Raw genomic sequence first — 27,382 nt, forward strand, 5'->3', positions numbered from 1 at the left:
AAAACTAAGGCTTGTACCATTGAAGATATGATAGTTCGACACTTGGTACTGGAGCTCAAATTTGTAAATACATTGTATCACAATATTGAACAGGTTAGGATTTATTCGAGTAAGCCCAAAGATCGCATTTATGAGGTCTCTATATGTTATACCCTCATCGACATCCAAACCTCCCATAATTCCATTTTTACGTACAGTTTTTACCTCATTCCACTGACCCCATAACTAACAAATAAGCACAACATTTTATTATGCAATTGACAAAGCACAAGTAAAAAATGATAACATATGAAAAACAAAAAAAATGTAACCCTTAGGCAAGGACCACATTTTTCCACTGGAGATGTTTTCGATCTATAAACCACATGCGAGGAATACGATCACACGCAGATTTTCTTCCTTAACATGACCTCGGGCGAGGACTACAATCATACATCTGAGGTTCTTCTATATAAATAAAACTCACCCAGAAAAACATAAACCCAGTGCAATGATAGTTATAAAACTGCACAAAAATGAAGAGAAAAAAAAGTTGATCGTAATATTGAAAACTCCACGCGAGGACTTGAATGGAACTAGTATAAAACCAAACTAAATGTAGAGCCAAATCAAAAAAAAAAAAACTTGACCAACAATACTTTCCAAAGGTAGCCCATTAAGAAAACAATCATATAAAAAAGAACAGGAGAATTCTACCTCCTTCCAACTCTTCAAATTGAAGTTACAATTGACGCTACCTTCTTCAAACTTTCAAAGTAGACAATCGAAGTACTTTTCAATTTTTTTCAAATTATGCAGAGATAATATTCACGATAAAGACTTTGTACTTTGAAATTATTAATGGTAATACAAATTGGTTGATAAAACTTAATACGAGGGTACAATGGTTGGTGAGAAGTAAATTTGCAAATTAAATGTACCCCAGGTAGGTTTTATCTCGAACTTGGGCGGGGTTTTTCCCAGCGATCGTCAATTAAAAGTTAGGGCATAAGTAGGGGTGTACATTTATCACCGAAGAACCAACCCGACTGCACCGACCTTAGTCGGTCGGTTTATGCTATGGTTCGGTCGGTGTCGGTTTTGTATTGTGAAAAGCCAATTGGTCGGTCGGTCGAAGAAACAGGGAAAACCAACCAAACCGACCGAATTTTTGTAATTAAAAAAATGGTAAGAATATAGACTATTCGAGGGGTTTGGGAAAAACTAGCTCTTTTTGGAGGGCCTACTTTGATATATGTCCCTATCCCCAAAACCATGTTATCTAACCACTTGTTGACATCAATTTTGTGTTAAAATACGTATTTGTCCTCTTCATTTTTTTTAAATTTATCACTTTCTCTTCCCTTTACCTCACCTCTTTCCTCTTTCATCTCGTTACAAATTCTCTTTTTCTTAAAAAATCCAACACCCACTTCCTCTCTTCTTTACTCACCATCGAAAAACCCTAAATATTTATTTCTATCTCTCTCCTTATCTCTCCTAAGCCGCCTCTTCTCATTCCCATTCTTTTTTCTTCTCCTTCTCTGAAAAAACCAGCAACAAGCTGCTCCATTTACAATTTTTTTTCGATGAGAGACAGACGCCGAGAGTGATAGCGAGAGTGCCGAGAGCGAAAACAAGAGTGTCGAGAGCAAGAGCGAGAGTGCCGAGAGCAGGAGCGAGAGGGAGAGGGGCGAGAACGGGAGTGAGAGAGGCGAGAGCGAGAGGGACGAAAGTGGGAGTGAGAGCTTTTTTTTTGTGGGCTCTGTTTTTTCTTCTTTTTTTTTTAATTTGGCGGGTTTCTATGAACTCCTTGATCTTGGTGTTCTTTGTTGAGTTTTTATATCTGTTTGAGGTGTGACCCCATTCTTTTGTGCGGTATATTTGTTATTGTTTTGTTTTCTGAATTTTAAGAACCAACAATGGAGTTAGGATTGAGAGGAGATGGATGAAGAATAAGGAAGAGAGAGAAGAGAGAGGTTCATGCCTTCAAAATCAAAACAAAAAATCTAAAATCAAAGGAAAACAAAAAAAAATTGAATGGAATGTGGTGTAGAAAAACATGGAAGAAAGAGATAGGGAAAGGGAGGAGTGCACGTCCTTAACCAGTGAGAAAAAAAAAATCACGAGAGGGAGAAGATCTACTGGATGAGAGATAGAGAGAAATGGAAGAATGAATAAGAGAGTCAAAGAGAGAGTTGAGAGGAAGAGGAGAGATAAAAAAATTAAAGAAAAAATGAGGGCAAATACATACTTTCATACAAAATTAATGTCAGAAAGTGATTAAAAAACAAATTTTGAAGGTGGATACATATATCAAAATGGGTTCTTTAAAATGGTCACTCAGCCCAATCTCCCACTATTCAGCCCCTCGTTAATTAAGGCGGTTTCCACTAAAAAAACAATCATTATTTGTTAATCCTATTTTCTCACCTCTACCCTTCCCCGAGATGCTTCTCCCATTTCCCCATCAAATTTCATCTCTTCCCCTCATATTTTCTCTCTCTTTTTGCAGTTCTCTTGGTTTTTCATACCTGCTTCGAACTCTATCGCGTTCGTGTTCTTCATGGTTCTTCCTTCTACTGTTCGTGCATGTTCTTCATTTTATCTTCTTCGAGTTCGTGCCTTCGAGTTTGTGTTCGTGCGTTGTTTCTTCAAACTCTCATCTTCTTATATATCTTCTACATCATCTTCTACATTATCCTCTTCATCTCCTTCAAGGAAAAAAAAATCAATTTGTCGAAAATCGACCAACCAAACGGACTGTTTAATCGGGTAGTGGAAAAGCACATATTTCGATCAATCAGTTTCCTTGCTTAAAATCAACGGGGTGTTGATCGAGGTCAATTTTGACATAAAAAACGACCCGACCAATCGATGTACACTCTTAGGCATAATAGTCATTTCCTCTCATTTGATATTTCATTAATGCTTAAAGTGCAGTCACAAAATGTTTTAAAATAGTAGGTCAAATGAGCAAACCCAAAACTTTTGTAGGTGATTTCAGTCCATTTCCTATTTGTTTGCTATCAGACATTTCGGTCAGATTTTACTTTTTCTTTTTTTTACTTTTTCCTCGTGCAGATGTTCAAATTTATTCAGTAGGAGTTTTCATCATATCAAAGAACAGACAAATTTGAAAGAGAGAGAGAAAGAGAGGGAGAGAATTTTTCTCCCTCCACTGCATACACACACATCTAGAGTATCCAACACTGCAGCCTCGGCTCTTTTGGCAGCCGCTGCTCTAAGGCCATACTTCAGAAGCATAGCAGCTCTGAGAAGGGTTGCTAAAGGATTTGCCTTATCCTACATATAAAACCATGTTATCTTATGGCTTAAAACTTTGCATCCTTATAATATTCTGATCTTTTAACACAAACCTTTCCGGCAATATCAGGAGCTGAACCGTGAATAGGTTCAAACAGTCCAGGTCCTGTGCAAACAATTCATTTCATTATGGAAGGAAAAATGAAGAAAATTTAGAGAAGAGGACAACAATGTGAGAGAATAATTTGACTACCAATTCACGAAGACTTGCAGATGGAAGCATCCCAATACTCGACAAAATATCACCGAATATGTTGTTTGTCAAAATTGTATCAAACTGCAAATTTCAACCATCAGTCCCAATGGAACTTATCTTTCCTATCATAGGGGGGGCTACGAGAGTTCACTTGTTGCCCCTTCTAGAAAGTAAGATTATTTTTTGATGCAGACCTGTTTTGGGTCACGAATTAGCTGCGTTGCAGTGTTATCAACGTACATGTGCCAGAGTGCTGTCACTCTTTTCCTCCAAAGCATTGATGCCTGTAAAATAGTTAGTTTCATTGTAAGGTTTCTACATAATGGAACAGGTGACCTCACTACTTTCAAGTTTTAACTGTGGTAAGTTCTTACATTCACAGACGGTACATAACATAGTATTCTCTATTCAATAGAGCATGATTATATTTCAATTTTCAATAGAATAGGAAAACCTTGACTTAGATCATTAATCTTCAAAAAAACTTGAAGGAAAGCAGATGAGACAGTTACACATTCTCAAAATTCAAATTTGAACCTATTTCCAGCAAAACAAAGGAATGGTCTGGGGTATTATCTCAAATTTCCTAATAACTTTTTCCAATCGGGAAAAGAACTATTTCAATGGGAAAAGAAATTAAATATATAAAAAAGGCTAAGGCATGACTTCGGGATTACAAGATTCTAATTGGGTAATGATAGAAAAATTTCTATAATTACAGATGAATAAAAATTAAAAAAAAATGACAGAGAAGACCAACTAGAAGAAAGAAACATAATACCGTCCTTCCTCCCCTAGTTCCTGACGTTCCAGATATTTCACAGGAACCATTTCCCTTTGTGTCTGCAGCACCAGCACCAGATACTGGTTTGAATGACCCATTGGTGCCGCTTCGACCTGAAATACCCTTCGCACCTCCATTTTAGTCTCCATGATTCCATAACTAGCAGCTATCAACTGTGTTGACCATAACAGGTTTTTACTATCTTAAAAGTTTTCTGTAATTTTTAACTTTAAACAAGTATCTTTGATGATTACCTTATATGGATGCTGGATGGCTGTCTATGAAACATAAAACTTCTACACATGGACTAGATACCACTACTATTTTGATATCTAGAAATTCTTAACCTCTCAGAGAATGAATTAGTCTTGCTCTAATTCATAATTTAAAAAGTGGTAAGTTTTTCAGTATTCTCAAATGGTGTAGAGCCCGATGAGGGGTGGGGGAAGTTAGATAGGAAAAGACTAGAAGTGTAATGATAGAGACTTTTCTTCTGACAATTCATTGACGTTTTTCTTTTTCTTTTTTTTTTTATAACCGAAAGTCGAAGCTTTGCTCTTCTATACCCAATGACACCTGCACTCTCCGCAAGGCACAGATCCGAAAGACATCAAGACTTTTTGGTATTAAGCTCACCAGAAAATTCGAACTTGATACCTCGAAACCAGTATGACCAAGATACCCCAAGCCCTTGCCCAACCGGACTGCCTTTTGGGAACGACAATTCATTCACGTATTGATTTATAATGTCTATAATGCTTGAAAACTAAAACTTTGTGAAAAGGAAAAGCCAAATTAAAATTATATATATGTTAAAAAAACATAAAACACGCAAGACAAGCCCCTAAGTTATCAACATTTTGAATATAAATACACTCGGGAAAAATATTTTCAGGCTTCAAAAGAAAGCTGAAATCATCAACTTAACCAAAGTTCAGAAAGCGGTTCCCCATTGTGGCATCTCTTGACACAGCCCAGTACAATCTCTTGCAGTTGTTTCTCAATATCTTCCATGGTTTGGCAAGCATCAATAATCTGCAATTAAATCAAGGAAAGTCCAAAATGCAATCAGTCAATCTTTTTTTTAATACGAAAAACAAGCTTCCACCTAAGATGAACATGAAAAAACAATGGAATCATCGTGCATAAATTCGTTGAATACTACTGTTTTGATTTACTTCTAGTTACTTTTGGTCATAGACGGAAAGATTTTCTATCTTAATAATATATAGGCAATTCTCATCCATTTGGTCGGACACGATACAACTATTCACAGTTGAAACTTTTTGTGAGGTAACAACCCTCACAGTGATCTTTACTTCTTAGAAAGAGCCCGTAGACAATACAAAACCACAAAAAAGAGCCCTGAGGCAACAAACAGACCCACCTATCCGAGAGGGTGGGTAATCTCTCCCAACAAGCACAAAAGCTGACAAATCACAAAAGTCTAGAATGATCCCCTTTGCAAAACATTCCCCTCCCTTATAGACGTACCCCCCCCCCCCCCCCTACCTACATTCCTCTGCTACTGGTCCCCCCTTCTCTCTCTTGGCCGTTATGGCCCTCCCCCTCTACAATGACCTCTTTGCCCTTTCTGCTATAAGTTTTTACAATTGGGGGTCTTAACACTTTTCCTACAAAGTGATGCAATGAAACTTATAGGTCTAAAGTCCCACCCTCTAATTGGGAAAGTGACCTCTACTACTAGAGACTACCTATTGCCACACCTTATCTTTCTAAAGAAGTTCCACTTCCAGTTGAGAGGCGTGACGACAAAAGAACTTCTATTGAATCCAGTAGGATTGTTCGAACAGGTCAAAGTGGGAATGCATGCTACGGTAACCTCAAAAGGTTGTGTGAACTCTAGGAGGCTTAGAATCGGGCTGTTGCTTAGTTTGGATTGGAGAGTATGGCAACTTACCCTTTTTCAAGCAGTCTTTCAATGGTACCGCAATGGTGCTGAAATTTTTTATAAACCAAACCTGAGAAACATTGGATATCTTTTGTTGATTTAGGTTGGGGCCAGTCATAAATAACTTTAATTTTTTTAGGATCCATTCTAATACCATTATATCCTATTAGAAAACCAAGGAAAAGGGATCTTTGTCACAAGAAATAGACAAAGGTTAATGTACCAGTTATGTTTGTTCAAGGTAGAAAAGAGTAGAGTACGATGGGTGAGATGGTCCTCTCGAGATTTGTTATAGATAAGAATATCATCGAAATAAACAACGATAAATTTGTGTAGAAAAGGTAGAAGAACCTGATTCAGGAGGAGCATGAAGGTGCTTGGCACATTGGAGAGGCCAAAAAGGCATAACCAACCATTCGAATAGCCCTTCATGTGACTTGAAATTGGTGTTCCATTCATCTCCAACCCGTATTCGGATTAGGTGATAGCCACTGCGAAGATCAACTTTGGAAAAGAATGTTGCACCCCTAGTTGGTCTAGCAAATCTCCAATTCTAGGGATAGGGAATCAATATTTAACTGTAATCTTATTGACGACCCTACTATTAATGTAGATCCTCCACGACCCATCCTTTTTTGGTGTTAAAAGTGCTGGAATGGCACATGGACTTAAACTAGATTGGATGTGTCCTTTGACTAGAAGGTCTTGTATCTTCTCACGAAGGATTTATATTCTGCTGGACTCTCGGAGGGAGGGGAGGTAAATCAGAGGGTATATCCAATATTTTAGGGCATTGATCAAATATTCATTGAACATCCGAATGGACTTCTTAGACTAGGTTTGATTTAGAGGAATCAAAGTTTTCAACAACTAGGCCAAGGATAGAGGAATCACGTTGGAGCATCATTTGCTTGCAACTAGCAATATGGAACAGTTGTCCCTTATCTTTGTTTTTATTGTTAAGACCATAGTATCTAATCAATGAGAGTAATACCACTTTCTTTTCCATCCATAAAAACTCATAAGTGTTGTGACGCCCTTTGTGAATGGCTTGGGTATCATATTGCCATGGGCATCCCAACAAGACATGGCAAACGTCCCTATCAAACTACCTTTGTAAGTTGTTGGATGGGGTGAAGTCTTTAGATTCAGAGTTGTAACAAGCTTGCTGGAAACAATATTCTTTGTGCTTCCACTATCTATTATGACATTACAAATTTTCCCATTAATAATGGCGTCGTGAGAAAGACTTAGTTTTAGGTATAAGAAGTTGTTCAATGACACAAGAAACCTGTTCTCCTTCATCTGGTTCCAAATATTCAACTTCCTCATCAAAACCAAGATTATGTTCAATCCCAATATCATATGTGTCGTCCACAAGATTAACAGTTTTTCGTTGAGGACATTCATTTGACAAGTGACCAACCTGTCCACAACGAAAAACATTTACCTAATGTCGGTCTTGAGTAGGCATTGGTCGTTCGTTTCGTGTATTTTGATATGTTGGTTTGACTTCCTCCATAGTTTTCCTTTTCGAACTAGAGGCAATATTAGAAGAAGAGCTTTTATCACCATCGGGCGTACCTTTCTTGTTAATATGCCCATCCCCAACATTCCTCCGGTATTGAATCTTGAATTTGTTCGATTGTTGTTCTTCCACAATCATGGAAGTCGCTATGGCCTCTCCTTGATGTTTGCCTGCAGGCCACTAATATACTATGCTACTCGATACTGTTCAATCTCACCAAGATTCGTTCTTGCTCCTAGCCAGTGAAACTCTTCAGTGTAATCAGCTATTGATCGGGAACCTTGTTTGCAACTTTTATATTGATACAGGAAAAAAAAGGTGAAAATGGCTCCTCCCTCCCTCCTCCCTCTCTCTTCCGCCCCATCCCCCACCATCCACCACTGCCGACCCTACTATCTGTGGATCTCTCTTAACCAATACCTCTATCTATGGCTCCACCTTACCAACCCCGATCCACTGCCATTGAAAGGAAAAGATATTCCATTGAAATTGACCCTAGGTACAGAGGATCTCATATCAAGCTCACAGAAACTACCAAAGACCGTGCTTTCTTCATCTCCAGACATTGGTCCTCTCTCACCTGGATTACTTCGGTTTTCTCAACTCTTCTTGACGCTCCCATCAACCATAAATTCTATCGAGAACACCGTATTGACGACCAAACCCTTTGGGTAGAAAAAACCAGTAACAAACGAGGAACCATCGTTGAAATCACCAAGCTCGACAACAATGGTGGCCTCGACAAGATCATTGTGCCCATTGGTACTGATAGAAAGGGTTGGAGATCCTTTTATACCTTACTCTCAACAGGACAAAACATCCAAAAGCCACCACCCACAGTTATTGCTCTCAAACGGAAAGGAACCATTAACTACTATTCTAGTTATCCCACCTACCACCTCTTATAGAGACGTGCTGTCAAAAGTGGTTTCTCAACCCACTCATCCTGATGTATCCCCAGAAACCCCATCTTTGCTCACACCGACTTTTCTATTTCCATTATTCTCACCCGGAGATGCTTCCACGATGATTGGTTCAAGATTATGAGAGCGCTTTGTGAAAATGCGAGTTGAACCCCATCCTGGCAGATAGAGCTTTGCGTCGTTGTGAAGATGCCAAGCAGGCCAAAATCCTTGGTGGATGGTACAAGGTAGGGCATTTCTACCTAAAATTCAGCCCTTGGAGCACAGATGCTTATCTTAAAAACCCCAAGGTTCCTTCTTATGGCGGCTGGCTAAAAATCAGAAACCTTTCCATTGATCGTTGGAACTATGAGACCTTCAAACTGATTGGTGATCACTGTGGTGGTCTTTGTGAGATTGCTCAAAAGACCTTGCCCCACCTTGACCTGATTGAAGCCACGATTAGGGTTAAGGAAAATCGGTTCGATTTTGTGCCAGCTATTATTGATAATCGATCCTTTCATTGTCTCCAAGAACTACATAGGTTTTTTGACCAGAATCCATGGCATCGTGCACCCGCATTTCGACCTCTCTACCGGACCCATGGACATCACGTGTTGACTTTTTCCCCGACACAAGCGGCATTATCAAGGCTGGGATTTTGGGTCTGTACCCTAACCTTCCTAATATGGTGCATCAACTATAGCAAATTCTTTTGTAACTACGACCTTTCCATGCTTATGTACAATTGGAAAGCGGTTGTTTAGTTCTTTTAGGTGGGGTTTCCTCTACCCCAGCCCTTAGGTTGTTCCTTTTGTCTTCCTTTTGGAATATACAAGTTTCTTATCTAAAAAAAAATCTCATTTCTCTCTCACCCTAGCCTGCACTTACCAACCCTTTTTATGACAACATCGAGCCTCCCACCGCTGTTAAGGATCCCATGGTTACAGATGTGCTTAGCAGACTATTGACACGTAGTGAAGATAGAGGCTTGATCACCGGTTATGTCTCGAGATGCAGCCACATAAAGGTAAATCACCTCTTATTCGCTAATGATACTCTATTGTTCTCAGACAAAGACCCCACAAGTATAAAGAATCCCTATAGAATCATAAAAGCCTTCGAGAATGCATCGGGGTTGTAAAGCTGGCTCTTGGCCCACCACATATTTGGGTATCCCATTAAATGGAAACCCCCGGAAATAAAGCTTCTGGATGCCTATCATTGAAAATTTAGAGAATAGACTAAACAGATGGAGCACCCACTACATCTCCAAGGGAGGAAGACACTTTAGTACAATCTGTCCTCACCAGCCTACCTACTTATTACTTATCCATCTTCCAAATCTCAGGTAAGGCTGCATGGAAAGAAAATTGAGAAGATTATTCGTGACTTTCTTTGGGAAGGGGCAGGCAATGCAGGTGGAAAGCATCTAGTGGAATGGAAGAAAATACGGCTTCCTATTTGTGAAGGTGGTTTAAGCATTGGCAACATCAAGCACAGAAACATGGCTTTACTATCGAAATGGATCTGGCAGTACATTACAGAAAGCAACCAACTCTGGAGGCTCTTCATCAGTGCTAAATATGGCGGAACCAATTCAGAAATATGGCCTAGCAACAGGTTCAGCTCTTCCAAGGGTCCCTGGCGCTATTCTAACACACACCCACTTAATTAAGTCAATGCAATCTGCCATGTGGGAGAAAACAGTGTGATCAGCGTCTGGAAAGATAAATGGCTTGAAACATAAACATTGGCATCTCTCAATTCCAGCCTGTATGCCATCTCTACTGACAAATATGCCAAAATAACAGACCTTTGATCCAAGGACACCAACTCATGGGATTATTGCTTCCGTAGACTTCTCAAAGACTTTGAAGTTGAAGAATGGATGCTTCTGTCTACCAAACTTAACAAGCTGATACCACTCCCACCAATGGACAAATGGATTTCGCCCCTTGACTCCTCTAAAACTTTCACCACAAAATCCATATACACCCTTCTGACCCCCCCAGAAATCCAACAGGCCCAGACTCTCTACAACAACATCTGGAAAGGGAAATACCCCAAGAAAATCAAATTTTTCTATTGGTAGCTTACCCATGGCACCATCAACACACATGACAAGATAGAAGGTTACCACACATAGCCCTCTCTCCAAACTATTGTCATCTAAGCTACAAAGATGCTGAAACTCCAGGTCATCTCTTTATCTTCTGTGAATTTGACTCCAACTTCTTAAATAGAATACTGGGGACCTTTGGTTGGCACACTGTTCAGCACAACATTTCCTCCCTCTTCCTAAATTCTCTTTTGACAGGTCACCCTTTTAGGAAGGAAAAGAGTCTACTATGGGAACAAATAGTCTGTGCCTTCATTTGGAGCACTTGGTTGGAAAGGAACAACCGGATTTTCAACGCCACACTTCTCCCTTTTGAGGTTTCTTTATAGGGTTATGGTTTTTTTTCAGTACAACGTGTGGAGGTTAGGGATCGAACTCACAACTTTTTGGTTGGAGATATATGTCAATTATTGCTGAACTATGCTCGCTTTGGCTTTTATAGGGTTATGGTTTTAGCCGTTGGATGGTGTAAATGTTATTACTCTCCCTTCAACGATTACTGTCTATCTGCCCTAACCTCTAATTGGTGGGCTTTCATGTAATTAGCCATTATGACATTTTGGTTATTTCATAAATCAATGAAATACTTGCTTTTGACCAAACAAAAAAAAAGACGTGTGAAAATGAAAAACAAATTACCTTCCACGAGGATCATGAAAATGAAAAACAAGTTACCTTCCACGAGGAATCATGCAAAACTTGATAGTACTGGTAAACTTTTCTCTGGAACTCAAGCTGCTCGTATCTCTCACGGCCATAACCTCCTCTTTCTGCAGCATTCTGATTCAGAACAACTCTTTATTCATTAATCAATCATAATACAAATTGGAAGTTTTTAAAATTGAGAATTTATGTAGTTGTCAGGGGTTGTAGATCAAAATCAATTTTCACCATTAACATAAAAATGGCATTACTTCCAGATAAAATCACGCTAGTACACTATTCTCTTGATTATAAATTGTTATTCTCAGTAGTCCATTGCCATCAATTACATAATAAAACTTCAGGTATCCGCTCTACTTGAGCAATTGCTACTCTATGCTACCAATACAATTGATTGAGTTCCATAGAAAAACCCAATACAAATTTACAATTGCTCTAATGATGTTAAGAGACATGGTTGACAGTTGATATATCAGCTATGACTAGAAAAATTTCATGAAAGCTATGATTTAGTGGCTTGAATCAGTATAAGGTGATATGCAAAAAATTTTGAGCTTGAATTAAAAATAAAAATAAGACCAAAATTTAGAATGAAATTGTATCACAAAACCAGGAAAAAAACCATTTATTAAATATAAGATAGTCAAGTAAGTTATATCATAGCTTCATTATAATTTTTTCCTTTTGAGTACAATACGTGAGGATGGGGATTCGAACTCACAACCTCTCAGTCGAAGATAAATACTCAAGTTGGTAGCTTCATTACATTTTCAAGTTGGAAAAAGGTAAATTATGGCAAACCATCAAACAAATGCTTTTTTTTTTTTTTTTTGGATATCGTGAGTGGTGTCTGGACTAGCTTACGTGCACCTCGACTAATCTCACGGGATAACCGCCTGACCCTACTACATTTGGTATCGGTAAACACATAGGAATTACTAATTCCTAAAGTAGGTGGCGATCATGGAATTTGAACTCATTTCCTCTTAATTAACCCTAGCCTCTTTGGACCAATAAACCATCCATGATAGTTCTAATAGATGCTTTTAAATTTCTTTCGAAAGATATTATTTTTGAGTACAACATGTGGGGGGTGGGAGTTCGAACTCATGACTGTTTGGTCAGAGATAGGTGCCTTAACCATTTGAGCTATGCTCGGTTTGGCTCTTCCAAAAGATATTATTATAATAATTTAACCAACCTCTGGAGATATGTCTAGGTACAGTACTGAGTCCGAAGCTAGCAAGCCAACCTCCGGTGCCTGCAAAGGGCAACCATAACATCATCATTTTAAAAGCCCAAATTTACAATTAAAAAGAACATAAATATGCATAAACAAAGGATTTAGCCAAATTGCTAATTTGTATTCATACCTTACACCATTCAATGTCAAGTCCTTTGGCAGCTGAAAAGGCCACCCCTGAATAAGAATACCGATCAACAATAAGAGTGGTTCCACTCTTCAATTTTGATTCCATCAACGATCTGACAGCCATTCCACTAATTAAACCCAAATCACAAACTCTTGGGGTACATTACTATTCTTCATCAAAGAAATGGTTGTGGTCAACAGTCCACCAAATTCGCAACTGCCATTTCTTGAAACTTCTAAAACCAGGTCTCAACATTTTTTGTTTTTTAAAAAAAAAAACCGCCACTTAATAACAACATTGACAGCTCCATCACTCATTAGGTACTGAAAATTGTCAATCTAAGTAAGGACTTAAACTGGAAGTGGTATGAAGAAAAACTAACAAACCTCTTCTCCCATCGGTTGGCACTAAAGAGAAGATGTATTGTGCGGTCATCCAACTGCGATTTGTTTGAAAGATATGAAGATATCATTTGTCCAACACTTGTAGTTCTATCGGGAAACCGCCATAGTTCAGCAGAAAACCCAAGTCCTTCCAAGTATTGGACTAATCTACTGGACTGTGTAGTCTTCCCACAGCGGTCTAAGCCTTCTAGAACCACCAAGGCTCCTCTAGAATTACTGCTGCAACCTCTTAGTACAGAGTTCTGATTAGTTCCCATTTGAATTTTCTGGATAGAATTCTTAGAGGGAATTTTCAGTGGAGAACTCGAGGATCTTCTAGCTGTTACTGCTCTGAAACTCCTAAAAAGGAAAAACAAACATCAGAGAGGTCTTCTATATCAATCATTCAAGACAATTTCATTGATTATCCTGGTTGAAGCAGAAACCGTGTGATGCATATTTGTTTAAAAAACAATTTCAAACGTCTACCAAACCCATCCGCCACAACCCTAAGTCCTAAATAAACAAAAATAAATTGGCCAAAAAATAAAGTTCATAAATTACAAGTGAAACAAGAAATTAATCTTACAATGGTTTATGAAATGTGAAAGCGAGCATGGATCATGTCCTGACCTTGAAACTGCATCAAATTGTAAGCTCAAAAGCTTTACCCCCAAGTCAACTGCATCAAGGGATTTCCACTCTACGTTCCTTTTTCTCTTTACACTTGCAGTTCAAAACATTCTAGTTAATTATTACATCAATATTTGGTTTGCCCATATGAAATTTGAAGGTAAATCGTGCAAACAAAAAATACTGACAACACACCGACTGTGATGAAGAAAACACCGAAAGCTGAAGAGACCATCACAATTCACGACCCAGATTTCTTAGTTTTCGGAAAATTTAAACATGAATTTCGTCCGTTTGCAAAGAAAGAGCAGAAACCATCGTTAAGAGTTGTCTCAAAATTCAAGAAAACCTAAAATCGGAAGAGGAAGGAAGCAGTACCTTACAGATGAAACCGAAACAGGAACGAGAGCCAAAAGTTAGTCTCGATCATGAGATTTCTTGCTTCAGTCGAAAGATTTTGGGGAGCTTGAAAAAAGGGGTTTAATTTGGCTGAGAGAAAATGGGGAAAGCGCGGGAGAGACTGCTTCAACCGAAAAGAAATGGCGCGAGCCGCGATGGAACTGGAAATTTTTATTTTTATTTATTTATTTATTTTTGTTATTATTATTATTATTATTATTATTTTGGTACTCCTTCGGAAACTAGGGTTTCATTTGGCCTAAATTATATTTTTCGTCCAATGATTTTAATTTCGATCCTAAATTTTTAAGATAATGGTAAAGTTCTTCTTTCTTGATTATCATTTTCAATTTTATTGAAAATTTTAAGTATTTGACCATTATTCATGTGGGCTGGTTTCTTCATTTTTAAAAATACTCTCTAAATCGTATAAAATTTTAAAATTTTTAGAAACAAATCAAGTTGTTTTTTTCTCCAAAACATAAATCAAAATATTATGACCGGTTTGGTAAGTTTCTTGTTTTTGTTTCTTTATTTTAATAAAGAAAAATGTATTACATGGTTTCAGCTTCTAAAAATTCAATTATGATAAAACAATTAACCGAAACAAGAAAGGGGAAACTAGTTTTTGTTGTTTCCAAAATTTCAATAACTTAGAGAATGTTCCAAAAAAAAGAAAATAGCTATGTTCTATTTGGCATAATGATATTATAGTTATTATTATCATTGTGCCATGTATATCAACTATTCACATAATTATGTATAGTAATGTAAATTAACAACAATTTAAAACTACTTAAACGAATTTATTCTCAACCAAAAGATTATAAATTCAAACTCTAACGTCACATGGTTGAACTCTAAAAAATACCACATAAAATTAATTGCGGGCGGTATCAAAGAGATGATATAATAAAACTATAACAAAAAAAAGTTAACTCAATAAAAAAAATTATTTTCAAGTTTAAAAATTAAAATAAACATTTTTAAATTAAAAAGACTCAAATAAAACTGAAACCCAAATTTCTTTTCCTAAAGATTTAGTTTCATCGTTATCTAACAATCTCTATTTTTAACGAAATTCAAGTCAATCGAAATATAGTTGAAAAATGATAAATGCATATATGACAAATATTAATATTTTTAACTATTAAATTATGCTGTAAGTTAGTAGTTTGACATTTCCTATTTTAAGTTCTCTACAAAATAAAGTTATGTAAAAGTGTTCTTCAAAATAAAAACAATTTAAATACAATCAATAATATCAATATAAAATTAACAAAATAGAATATTGTAATTTAATAAATGTGCTACTTATTTAATAAAAATGAACTTGCAAATCTAAAGCATGCACATGTATATTTTGAATAAGAAAAAAACTAATTACAAGAGAATAAGAGAAGAAACAATAGATACACTATATGACTTAATAGAAAACTTATAGAAATTAACGTTCCATTAAATAAAATTAAAGAAAAAATGCTTATTTTTAAGTTTATTCCAAAAATAATACTTTTAAAATTCGTTCCCCACTTGGTCGTCTGAAGAGACGACCATGTCATTTTTAGTAGTTGGTCGTCTCTAAGGACGTGCACCACGTGATTGTTTTTTAAAATCAAGATATGGTCGTCTCGTGTCAAAATTCATTTAACGGTCGTTTCTTCAAGGAACGGAGGGACGACTTGGATTTTTAAAGAAAAAATAAATATTAATATATATTATATATATTTAAAAGTAGATTTTATTTCAAGAATTGATTAATGGCGTACTGAATGATGGTGTAATTTTCATCATTCTCTTTATGGTTGGAACCTCATAAACCGCAAGTTTTTTTCGTTTCACTAATCAACTTTTTAATTATTATTATTATTATTATTCTTTTAAAACAATACATTACTATTATTTTTTTATTGGAAAACATCAATATTGTTATTTATATCATAATATATTTCATAAACTGTGTAGGCATTGTTAATCAACTTTTTACTTATTATTATTTTTAAGTAATAATAATTAATTTCTTTTTTTGAGGAAGAGAGTAATAATTATTATTATTTATTATTATATCAATATATTATTTATAATAAATTGTGTATAAAAAATATATAATATATATAATTATTATAGTTTTAAGTGGATTTGTAATCACCTTAATTATTATATATAATCAACTCTTTACTTAGAGTCAGGATTTGATAATAATGATAATGATAATATCGAGCACGTGAAGAGAGTGCTGAAAATTGCACCATCATCGACTGCAGCACTAATCAATTTCCGGTAACGAAATCTACTATTAGATATATAATATATAATAATACTTATTTTTTCCCTGTAAATCCAAGTTGTCCGTCCGTCCCTTGAGGAAATGACTGTAAAATGGGTTCAGACACAGAGACGACCATGTCTTGATTTTAAAAAAAAAAATCATACGTGGCGCCAATAAAGCGTCACGTCCTTGACTACGACCAACTACTAAAAATGACATGGTCGTGTGAACGATTTTCAAAAGCATTATTTTTGGAATACGTTTCAAAAGAAGCATTTTTTCTTTAATTTTATTTAATGCAGAATTATTTTAAAAATAAGTTTTAATAAAAACATTTTTTTTAGTGGTAGAGAACTGAAATGTTATGAAACTTTTGATATTCTAAAGTCATTTAGAATGCCATAATTAATTATAATTAAAGCCAAGACTTTTTAACTTATTATGAAATAGAAGGGCAAAACTTTTGATACGATTATTGAAATTGTTCGGAAATTCATTGATAGTTGTATTATATTCAATACTATGATTTATTTAAATTTTTGTTTACTCAAAGCTAAATTTAGGCCTATATTTTGTTTATTACAAATTTTAATATTTAAGCTAATTTTTATTTTGTAAAACTTAAAAAAATAAAAATAAAAAGTGGTATTTTCATATTTTTACTTTTGTTAAAGTCGATTGTACTTATTTGAAAACAAAATTATTGTATTTGTATTTAGATATCATACCTAAATAAAAATTTTGTTCATGAACAATATACATATTACTGTTCTTACCGGAAAATCGATAATCACAATAAATTCCCGAGAACACTCTAGGATTAAAACCTGCAAAAAATAAATTAGCACTCCGACGGTCTAGTTAGTCTCTGTGCCAACGAAAATAATAATAAAGCAACTATTAGCTTGTTTTTTGCATACCATCTTACTTGGTTTCGGAGATACTTATAAGAAAATGAGAAAAAGTAACCGTTGTGAGGGGTGGAGGATCCCGTTTGAACGAAGTGGTTCCCGCTCCATAAAAATAGGAAGATTACGTATTGTGAGGGAGAGCAGTTGGAGCGTCTCATCGTGGGTAGCGGGATAACCGTTTAGCTGAGTTCTTAGCTAGGTTAAATGCATAGTTCGGTTGTGAACCGACCTAGTATTATTTACTTTCGTAAGATGTTCACCCTTGTGATAAAGAAATCAAGTGACGTGTCCTTTGAAGATCGACGGTTTAAACAATAGCCCCCTACTTTGAGAAGATTTTACGGGTTTATTTGAATTTCTTAAAGTAGTGTTTAATTTCGAATTTAGGGGTGTAGAACCGAACTCATTTTTCCCCACACTTCCAAGCTAGTACCGTCTCCCTCAAGTATTTATAACGGCTTAGTGAAAATTTTGCTTAAGTGTTCGAAATCGCTTAGAGATCTTCGTTGCTGGAGACTTGAACCACCACGAACTCACGAGGTTAGGCGCTTCTTTCTCCCTTACTTTTCATTAGGTTATCCTCACTTTCGCTTTGACCTCTTCTCAGCTCTTTAAGCTTCGTGAATGGCTAGGACTAAATCATTCGATGATAGTTCTCATAGGACTTCAATTTCCCAAGCACCCCTAGAGAATCCTCCAGTAAAAAGTATAAAATTTCACCGGAGTAAGCGTAATGAATCGCCGGACATTAGCGGCAATTGCTCCGATTATTGGTATTCCAACTGCCCTGAAGAATTATTGGGGATCCTTAGGTTTAATTATTCTATCCCAAACGACATTGAGCTGAGAATCCCTGTGGCGGGTGAAACAATCGATAAACCCCCACTAGGGTATGTTAGTTTCTACCCCCAAATGTTTGAGTACGGCGTTAGATTGCCCTTACATCCCTTTGCCAAGCTTTTTCTCAATGCTGTCAACTTAGCTCCTACCCAATTAACCCCGAATGGATGGGGCACTCTGATGGGCTTCTGGTATTTGTGGTGAAATCCCGCTGGGGGTTGGTACCCCTGACTCTGCAGCTAGGGAAGAAGTGGCTGCGAATTCTCCCCTGAAAAAGGCAAGGTAGAAGAGGGCTTGCGTGACACAATCACGGGCTGCACCTAACACCGGGTTTGGGGCACCGGCGGCCATGCCATTCCATCCTCCTATGGCTAAGCCACCTACCCCGAAAAATGCCTCTAGACAGAGGCTTGTTTCTTCTCTTGCTGAAGCAGCAGTAAACGAGATTTCCAGCGAGCACTCTCTACAGGAGAGTGGTGCTGAGGATCAACAACCTTTGAGAAGGAAGAGGTTGCAGCGTGATGAGGAACTAGTCGATCCACCTAACACTCAACCCGTTGATCTCCACACGGAAGTTGTCCTTCCTGTTCTTTCTGAAATTGCTATTTCACCACCCAGAGGTTATAGAGAGACCAAATCCGAATTTGAAGCCCCAGGAGACAGACTTGGGATATCCCTTCAGGAGCTTGACGAGGTTCAATCGCGCTCCCCTTTAGCAGACAATGCGGGCTTCACTGCTGGTCCCTCCAATGCGGGGCAGTGTTCTTTTGAGGTGTCCGGAACTCCCCCTGTTTTCGCCGATTTGGTGCCTCCCTTCCTGACCGACCTATTTGTTTATTGAACATCATATTTACTAACCGTTGATATGTGGCCTCAGCATTCTTAAGACCAAAAGGCATCACTTTATAACAGTAAAGACCTTGGTCTGTGACAAAGGTTGTATACTCCTGATCAGGTACATGCATCTTTATTTGATTGTAACCCCAGTAAGCATCCATGAAGGTTAGTAACTCATGAGCTACCATCGCGTCAACGAGTTGATCGATTCGGGGAAGGGGGAAGCTGTCTTTTGGACATGCTTTATTTAAATTTGTAAAGTGAACGCATATTCTCCACTTCCCATTAGCATTTTTTTACCATTACAACATTGGAGAGCCAAGCGGGGTAGTAAACTTCTTTAATAAATTCAGCCTCGAGGAGCTTATTAACCTTCTCATATATTATAGCGCTACGAGTTACGTCAATAGGTTGACGCTTTTGTTTAATAGGCTTACAATTCAGATTAATTTTCAACCTATGAACTATCACATTAGGGTCTATTCCTGGCATGTCTTCGTGAGACCATGCAAATACATCAGAATTCCCTTGTAAGAAATTAACGAGTTCTCCTCGCATTGGGGTTTTAAGCCCTATTCCGATGCTAATCATTCTTTCATCTAACCCTAATTTAAGTTGTTCAAGCTCTTGCTTCGACATTCCCCATCCGGATTCATTGGCGAACTCATCACCTGAAGGTGTTTTGTTAGACGTACTTCCTAAGACCATTGCGCAAGTTCGAGCACCTTTTAATGTGGTGGCATAACATTCTCGTGAAGCTTTCTGCTCGCCTTTGATGATTCCAACACCATTGACAGTTGGATACTTCATCATCTGGTGGTAGGTAGATGGCACAACTTGTAGCTCGTGAATGTACGAACGTCTCAAAATTGCATTGTTCGCTGATGTCGAATTCCACGACAACGAATTCGACAATTTTCCGAACTTTGCTGTCGCCCTCGCCAATGATGATCGGTAGTTCGGTACAGCCTTCTGCCATGACTGACTCTCCCCAGAAACCGATTAGGGGTGTCGGACACCGCTTCAGCTGCGACTTTGCCCAACCCAAAGCCAGATAGGTTGAGAGCGAGAGTATATTGGTTGAGGCCCCTCCGTCGACAAGTACCCGTCAAACTTGCACATTATCAATTATGGGTGAGATCACTAATGCATCGTTATGTGGTAAAGACCCCTTCCAAATCAGTCGAGGTAAATGAGATGGTCACTAGAGTTAAACATATAAAGTCTTAACTTCATGACTAGTCTCTTTAACAAGGGCTTTTCTTTTATTGCATGACTGCCCTCCACTTGGGCCACCAAATATGGTATTAATCACTACCGGCCTCTTTCCATTCGCTTCTCACCTCTTAGGTGAAGGGGATTTATCCTCATCATCACGATCTGGTCGATTGAACTTCCTATTTCCCTGAGAAGAGCAGGCGGTCTTCTTTCCTACGTACTTTTTCAAATGACCTCGCCTGATTAAATTCTCGATCTGGTCTCTCAAGTCCTAGCACTGCGAAGTATCGTGTCCATGATCCCTGTGAAACCGATAATATTTGTTTTTGCTTCTTTTGTCCGGACTTGATTTCATCTTATTCGGCTTCTCCATCATTGTGTGCAGATCACTATTTTCGATATTGGCTAGGATTTCTGAGAGTGGGACATTTAGAGGGGTGTAACGGTCGAACTCCCTTTGGCGACAATCATGGACTCGTGTTCGCTCCTGTCGTGGTCGACTATCACGTGTCGACTTTTTTTACTCCTGATCGCGACTTGTATGACCTTTTCTCGGCTGCAAGCTCTACCCTCGAGCTTGTGCATGCCTAGATATTACTGTTTGGTGTTGGAGGTGTTTTGCTCGAAGCACATCCTCTGCATGCATGTATTGATGTGCTCGCTGAATCGCTTCGCTGTAAGTCCGAGCTAGTTGAATGGCAAAAGAATGAACCAAGTCTGGATTATTTATAGCCGATGTGAATGTCATTCTGGTTGCATCATCTGAACAGTCGGGGACTTTAATCTTTTCTGCCATAAATCTTCCAACGAAATCACGCAGCGACTCATCCTCTGATTGATAAATGGTGAGAAGATGGGTATCAGGCGTTTTCGTGTCATGCTGCGCAGAGAACTGGCTTATTAAAACCTTCCTCAATTGCTTCCAAGACCCAATGGTCTTGGGTTTTAATTGCCTATACCAGGACCGGGCTTGGCCCTTCAAAGTGAAAGAAAAAGCCCTGCACTTAATTTCGTCCCTTGATCCACTTAGCTCCATCAAACCCTCGTACAGTTCAACGTGGTCGATTGGATCAGTTGACCCGTCGTATGGCTTCATGTCTGGTGATAACTCTCCAAAAGAGAGTTATTCTGGTGATTGTAAAGAGCCAGCACTACTAATGCTTTAAACAATTACTATGGCCCTTTCGACTAAATCATTTTTTGCTCTTGCCCTCCTTCTTCTTCCCTTTGCATCAAATGCTCATCCGCTGAAGGCTTGCATGTTCGACGCAATCTATCAACTCAGCGACTCCATATACGATACTGAAAATCTCATTCGTGAAAATTTGATGACTCAATTTTCTCACCTTAAACGTTCTTTAAGAACGCAATGGGCCGTTGTTCTAATGGATAGATCACTTCAATAAGTGATTTCAATATCCTATTGTGCTACGGCTGATTCGTTTTCGAATAAAAATTGTGAGCCATGAGTTACGTTTTTAGAAGGAAAAAACCTGTTTATTATATAAAAATGTTATTTCTAACTTTTGACATTAATAATTAATATGTTTGATCTTATATACGTATTACTGAATTTATCTTTCATTTTCTATCGTTGTTAGATTCATGTCGGTAGTTTGGGATAAGTTTGTCCAGTGTTTTCAGTCAAATTTATCAATAAGGTCTTTTTTTAGTACAATATGTGGGGCGGTGATTCAAACTCACGATCTTTTGATCGGAGATAGTGTCTGAACTCAAATTATCATGCACAAGGTCTTAAAATTGAACCTCTTTAAAATATGATGCTTTAGATTATGATCTCATTTTTGTCTATATCTTACACGTCAATAACAAAAATAAATAAAATTTATCATTTTTATTACAGCTTTGGCCGCTGGACTCCCTTTGATCAACCCATATTTGAATAAAGAGGCATCAATGAGTCATGGAGTCAATTTTGCTGTGGCGGACAGTTCTTGCTCTAAACAAGATCTTATCTCCCGTCACTAACTCATCTCTAACTAAACAGCTTGATTGGATGTCTGCTCATTTTAATAATATATGTTCTAATCAAAGAGGTTTGAATATACTTCCTTCGACTTCGATTTAATTATACGAAGTATATATTCCATGTTTAAATTCTTTTTCGATTATATATATATACTAATTCTCTAGCTTGTATATCTTATAGATTGCAAGGAGAAGTTAAAGAATGCTTTGTTTTTGGTCGGTGAGATTGGAGGGAATGATTACAATTATGCTCTATTTCAAGGCAAAACTATTGACGAAGTTAAAAATATGGTGCACGAAGTTGTTCAAACTATAAAAGATGTTGTCACAATATATGTTATATTATTTTCTTTTTTCTTTATTATTATTTTTTGGTGTGAAGTATGGCGGTATTGTTGCTATCTATATAAATTAGAAGTTCTTATTCTTTTCTTTCATAATCGTGTGTTTTGTAGAGAGTTATAAATTATGGTGTTGCTCGAGTTATTGTTCCAGGAAAGTTTCCAATAGGTTGTCTACCAATAATCTATCTTACTGGATTTCAAACAAAGGATTCAACCGCTTATGATGAACTTCATTGTTTGAAGGATTTGAACGGTTTAACAAACTATCACAATAAATATCTAAAACATGCCATCAGATCATTGAAAAAAAAGAGAACCCAAATGTAATGATTATATATGGTGATTATTATAATGCACTATTGCGGGTTCTTACTTGGTATGTTTCTTAACCCTACTTTTTGCACTATATTTTTATTGATGTAGAAAATGTTATATATCTAATAAATTGGTGTCATCTCTAATATGTAGGATTTCACGAATCATCCATGCAAAAGTCTTTGTTGTGGAATTGGAGGTGATTATGAGTTTACCTTAACGCAAATATATGGTCTTCCAGGAGTACCAGTATCTGCCAACCTCAACGAACGAATTAGTTGGGATGGAGTTCATTTGATGCACAAGGCTCACAAATTCATGACATATTGGCTTATTCACGACATCTTTCGAAAGCTTCATTGCCTATTTTAAACTTATTTTATATAGTTTTGCTTTCTAGTATTTTTCCCTTTTTAATTAGTTCGGAGAGATAGACAGATTCGATTTAACATAGTATATATATTTATATTTTCTCACTCGACATCTCTCTTCTCATTTTCAAATGTTTGGGTTAGTTCATTACCTACCAGGAAAATAAGAGCAAATTGCATAAACCACCCCTAAAGTATGGTAGTTGTTACAATTGCACCCATAAACTTATCAATGGTAAAAATTAAACTCTCAAAGTAAAAAATTACTCCTAAACTTTGAAGAGTAAATATTAAATTCTTCAACTTTCAGTGAAAGAATTGTACCGCTAAACTTTTAGTGGAAGAATTGCACCGCTAAACTTTCAGTAGGGAGAAATAGAGTAAATAGATCCAATTTTTTTGAAGTTTGGGATTAAATTTTTACCATTAAAAATTTAGGGGTGCATATAATTGTATAAGTACCATATTTCAAATTTGCCCTTATAAAAACTTTGAGAGGAAATTGAAAACAAATATGGTAATGGGCAGTTTTAGTACAAGAAGTATAAATATGGAAATGAACAATAATGGTTCAAAACTATACTGTTGCAGCCACTTTACTTTCAACTCCATTATTTGCCAACAGGACCAGGACAGTCCATTTGCAGCCAAAAAAAAAAAAAATCCATAAACAAGAATTACATCGGATCAAGATTTGGTAATGTAATCTATAGAAATAAAACTTAAGAAATCTGCACTTTCCTATAAGCCATGATCCTCATCTCCAAGCATCCAAAAGCCTTTTTTGCCTTTTCATTGCCATCCATCAAATGGTTATTGATCATAGATATGAGATTTTTATTATTCTTCGTAGGCTTGCCTGCTGCAATGGTAGGTGGAAATATTTTTTTCTTTATATATAACTTGTGGGGACGGGATTCGAACTCACGAACTTTTGGTCGGAGGTAGATGCTTTAACTAGTTTAGCTATACATTCAGCTCGTGAAAAGAAATTTATTACTGTATTAGGAATAGTAATTAATATTGCAACCCGCTTTATTCACTTTGAAATTTGAGAAACACAGCAACAACACAACACATAACTAGTAACTTATGGGTGCATATATAATTTAAAAGCACATATCTTTGAAACTATTCCATAATTTCCCTCACTTAAATTGCTTCTGAAGATATTGAATAACATTCTTGTCAACTTGGAAGGCCTTGGTGAGCACATCAAGAGAGATCATGGGATCAGAGTTAAACACAGCATCAGCAATTGTAATAACACCTGCATTTTGGCTGCTAAGTCCCGCAAAAGCAAGGGCCGGGCCATGCCCGACGTTCAGCTGGAAGTGAATGAGCCCGATCGGAAACACAAACACATCTCCTTTGTTAAGCACTTTGGTGAAGAGTTTGTTCGGGTTTGACGTCACGAACCCGACGTGCAAACTGCCTTCGATCACTACAAGAATTTCGGTGGCTCGCGGGTGGGTGTGGGGCGGATTAAGCCCATATGGAGCGAAGTCGAGGCGGGCCAAGGAGATGCCTAAAGTGTTGAGTCCTTTTAAGTTGCCTACGTTAACTTGAGTCACGTTTGAACCCTGTTTGTTTGGTTCGCCCACAACGTCGAGTCCCGAAAAGAAGAAGTCGTCCGCATTCACATGGTTCGGATCCTTGCAGAACTTTCCGTTCACAAATACTACGATATTGGAGCATCAAGTTTAAAAAAAATAATAATCATTCAACAACTACATATTCAACAACTACAGATGATATTTAATTTTCGCTGGTTCATGAGTTTGACATCGACATTTTCATAGTACAGCAAAAAAAAACTTAACAAACTAAAAAAATATATATATATCAACAAAATATGACATGATATTAATATTAATACTCTTTTAACTTATTTCAAAAGTGTGGAAAGCTTATTTGTTAGTTTAAATATTTATTATTATAATTTTTTTAAAAATATTTATCAACTTCGACATTTTATTCATATTTTTATAAGAGTGCAACCTTGAAATTTTTATTGGCATGGACATTTAAAAGTTTGGAACTAAGGCTATCTTAAATACACAAATTTTTACTTTTTGTTAAGTTTGTTTACCACCTTTTAAAATTTCTATTATATTCTTTAAAATTATAATATTAATAATTTAAAAAAATAGTTCTTAGAAGGATGGTTTTTCTTATGAAATTTAGCTATAATTTCACAAATAATTTTTTAATTAATAAACGAAGTAATGATTGGATGGTAATTCATAAGATAGTTTATAAAAAAAAATTATCAAAGAGTTCTAAGAAATATGATTATATTTTTTAATTTTGAAAAACATATGTTTTTTAGTAACATTTTCTTGACAAACTAACTATGGAATTGTAAACCATTTTGGTGCTTTGTGCTTTGTTTTCTAAAATTAAAAAAACACATTAAAAAAACGCTTCTTTTTTTTTTTAATCAATTCTTACCAACAATCAAATGCATAATAAATATTAAACATAATTAAAACTACAAAATAATTGTAAGTATTTCATTTCTAGGAAAAAAAGAAAAAAAAATTTCTCCCATGTATTTATGTTTCTTTTTATCTTTTATTTTTAAAATTTAGGCTGTGTAAATAGTATTTATTTTTCTCATTTATTTGCAAAAGCATATTTAAAATCTACTTCGTCCATGTATTTATGTTTGGCATTGTCTGACAATCATTTTCTTGGATTTTATATTTTTTGAAAATCAAATTTGTATTTTCACCCATGCATTTCTTAGTTTTTTCTCATCTATTTTTTAAATATATATTTTCAAATATAAGCCAAAAATTTAAAACTATATATAAAAAGTATTTTTCAAAAAGTAGTTTTTGTTTTTAAAATTTAGTCATGAACTCAGATGTATTATTGTTTTCCTCATCTATTATCAAATGTGGATTTAAGAATAGTTATCAAAGCAAGTATAATCTTCAAAATAAGAATCCAAAACAAAATAGCTATCAAATCAAACCTGATCTAAGGAGCCCTAATTATCTAAACAAAGAAACTTAGAAATCAAAGATATATTTAAAAAAAAAATGTCAACTTGAAATTTTTAATTAGTTTGAAGGATGAGAAAAATACCAGCAGATTTGGGTTCATCAATGGCTACACAGAAGTCTTGGAGAGGGCTGGGATCATAAGCAGACACAAGAAATATTGTTGTTTGTAAAACCAAAAGAAATATGGCTGATGAAAATTTAATATTTTCCATAATTGTCCCTCTTCTTTTTTTCTTGCAAAACCAAAGGAAAATTTGGTTGATGAAAAATTTGTGCATTTGTTAAAGTCTATTTATAGATGTATTTATGTGGGAGTGATTATGAATTAGTCTTCGTTCAAGTTATTTTCTTGCATTTTAACCTCAAAATTCAACTAAATTTACCATTTCCAATGCACCAAACTTTTCTTCAACCACTTTGGATTATAATTATTATTTTTGAGGACCAACACACATCATAATATACATTGAATATGCGTGGCGTCAAGACTTTACAAATTTATTTTAAGTGACTATCGAGTAATGAACTTTAGATGATATAGAAAGTTATTTATTTCAATAGCTAGCTAATTATACAAACATATTGTCCATGGTGGATTCTACCGAGCTACTTGAGATCGGCTTTCAATGAATATGGACGAGCTATGGAGGGGTGAGCTGCAGGAGGAGAGACTTGTAAAAGAGAAATAGACACTCTCAAGTTGAAGTTAGTCTGAATTCGAGTTAAATAGGTCTGTGTCAGATAGAATTTATACTTAAGTCGTAGAAATGATGTCCTTTTTATAGGCAGGGTGGGGAGACAAGTCTGTAATGGTCATTCCGATAGGAGGTTGGATGGTTTATACAGACTGTTGGATTTGAGGTCGAAATCCTTTTAGCTCGATCGAGTAGAGCTTGGGAGATTGACTAGGTTTGCAAGGATGTGTCAGATCGGTTATAGTCGTAGGTCAGACCTTACCTTCCATATGTGGCTACTCTTCTCGAGTTGACTTGATTGGTCTACGTGTCTTGTCAGTTTTTACCCTCCAACACTTATGTTGTAGAAATTTGTTTTATAAATTATATTAAGTGTTC

At 36.3% G+C, this 27,382-nt stretch overlaps 3 protein-coding genes and 1 pseudogene across 6 annotated transcripts; 1 reads left to right on the forward strand and 3 right to left on the reverse strand.

Moving 5' to 3' along the window:
• Positions 1 to 978: 978 nt before the first annotated feature.
• LOC148210749 (3-isopropylmalate dehydrogenase 1, chloroplastic-like) lies at positions 979 to 4,916 on the reverse strand. Of its 2 annotated transcripts, XR_015791310.1 has the most exons (6): positions 4,284 to 4,916; positions 3,697 to 3,786; positions 3,500 to 3,583; positions 3,360 to 3,412; positions 3,175 to 3,285; positions 979 to 2,693 (listed from the first exon to the last, which is right to left on the reverse strand). XR_015791310.1 is itself a non-coding variant. In XM_088124891.1 (5 exons), the coding sequence occupies exons 2-5, from the start codon at positions 3,778 to 3,780 to the stop codon at positions 3,267 to 3,269; spliced, it is 240 nt and encodes a 79-aa protein (XP_087981017.1). In that variant the 5' UTR covers positions 3,781 to 3,786; positions 4,284 to 4,916; the 3' UTR covers positions 3,099 to 3,266. The 2 variants fall into 2 exon arrangements, 1 of the variants encoding a protein (XP_087981017.1); XM_088124891.1 differs by lacking the exon at positions 979 to 2,693 and having other exon boundaries at positions 3,099 to 3,285.
• A 143-nt stretch (positions 4,917 to 5,059) lies between these two features.
• LOC111019882 (thymidylate kinase) lies at positions 5,060 to 14,340 on the reverse strand. Of its 3 annotated transcripts, none has more exons than XM_088124890.1 (8): positions 14,181 to 14,340; positions 13,991 to 14,058; positions 13,803 to 13,895; positions 13,173 to 13,529; positions 12,787 to 12,898; positions 12,615 to 12,674; positions 11,390 to 11,530; positions 5,060 to 5,321 (listed from the first exon to the last, which is right to left on the reverse strand). In XM_088124890.1, the coding sequence occupies exons 2-7, from the start codon at positions 14,035 to 14,037 to the stop codon at positions 11,402 to 11,404; spliced, it is 798 nt and encodes a 265-aa protein (XP_087981016.1). In that variant the 5' UTR covers positions 14,038 to 14,058; positions 14,181 to 14,340; the 3' UTR covers positions 5,060 to 5,321; positions 11,390 to 11,401. The 3 variants fall into 3 exon arrangements, with proteins under 3 accessions (XP_087981016.1, XP_087981015.1, XP_022152092.1); XM_088124889.1 differs by having other exon boundaries at positions 11,426 to 11,530; positions 14,181 to 14,339; XM_022296400.2 differs by lacking the exon at positions 13,991 to 14,058 and having other exon boundaries at positions 11,426 to 11,530; positions 13,759 to 13,895; positions 14,181 to 14,339.
• Positions 14,341 to 21,451: 7,111 nt separating this feature from the next.
• Positions 21,452 to 23,296, forward strand: LOC111019895 (GDSL esterase/lipase At5g03980-like; annotated as a pseudogene).
• A 1,010-nt stretch (positions 23,297 to 24,306) lies between these two features.
• LOC111019888 (germin-like protein subfamily 1 member 17) lies at positions 24,307 to 26,565 on the reverse strand. The gene is made up of 2 exons (XM_022296411.2): positions 26,392 to 26,565; positions 24,307 to 24,976 (listed from the first exon to the last, which is right to left on the reverse strand). The coding sequence occupies exons 1-2, from the start codon at positions 26,519 to 26,521 to the stop codon at positions 24,444 to 24,446; spliced, it is 663 nt and encodes a 220-aa protein (XP_022152103.1). The 5' UTR covers positions 26,522 to 26,565; the 3' UTR covers positions 24,307 to 24,443.
• Positions 26,566 to 27,382: the final 817 nt, after the last annotated feature.

Source organism: Momordica charantia, assembly GCF_013281855.1.
Source record: "Momordica charantia cultivar OHB3-1 chromosome 6 unlocalized genomic scaffold, Mcharantia_2.0 BLBB01000006.1, whole genome shotgun sequence".
Taxonomy (NCBI): domain Eukaryota; kingdom Viridiplantae; phylum Streptophyta; class Magnoliopsida; order Cucurbitales; family Cucurbitaceae; genus Momordica; species Momordica charantia.

Bases quoted from the DNA above. Each gene is read 5' to 3' on its own strand.
- LOC111019882 (XM_088124889.1), bottom strand. From the start codon at position 14,037: ATGGTCTCTTCAGCTTTCGGTGTTTTCTTCATCACAGTCGGTGTGTT. The intron at 13,896-13,990 runs GTCAGTATTTTT...TTGAACTGCAAG, and splicing joins TTCATCACAGTCGGTGTGTT to TGTAAAGAGAAAAAGGAACG. The intron at 12,675-12,786 runs GTATGAATACAA...TGCCCTTTGCAG, and splicing joins TTGACATTGAATGGTGTAAG to GCACCGGAGGTTGGCTTGCT.
- LOC111019888 (XM_022296411.2), bottom strand. From the start codon at position 26,521: ATGGAAAATATTAAATTTTCATCAGCCATATTTCTTTTGGTTTTACAA. The intron at 24,977-26,391 runs GTATTTTTCTCA...CCAATATCGTAG, and splicing joins TGATGAACCCAAATCTGCTG to TATTTGTGAACGGAAAGTTC.
- LOC148210749 (XM_088124891.1), bottom strand. From the start codon at position 3,780: ATGCTTTGGAGGAAAAGAGTGACAGCACTCTGGCACATGTACGTTGAT. The intron at 3,584-3,696 runs GTCTGCATCAAA...TGAAATTTGCAG, and splicing joins TAATTCGTGACCCAAAACAG to TTTGATACAATTTTGACAAA. The intron at 3,413-3,499 runs GTAGTCAAATTA...TTGTTTGCACAG, and splicing joins CTGCAAGTCTTCGTGAATTG to GACCTGGACTGTTTGAACCT.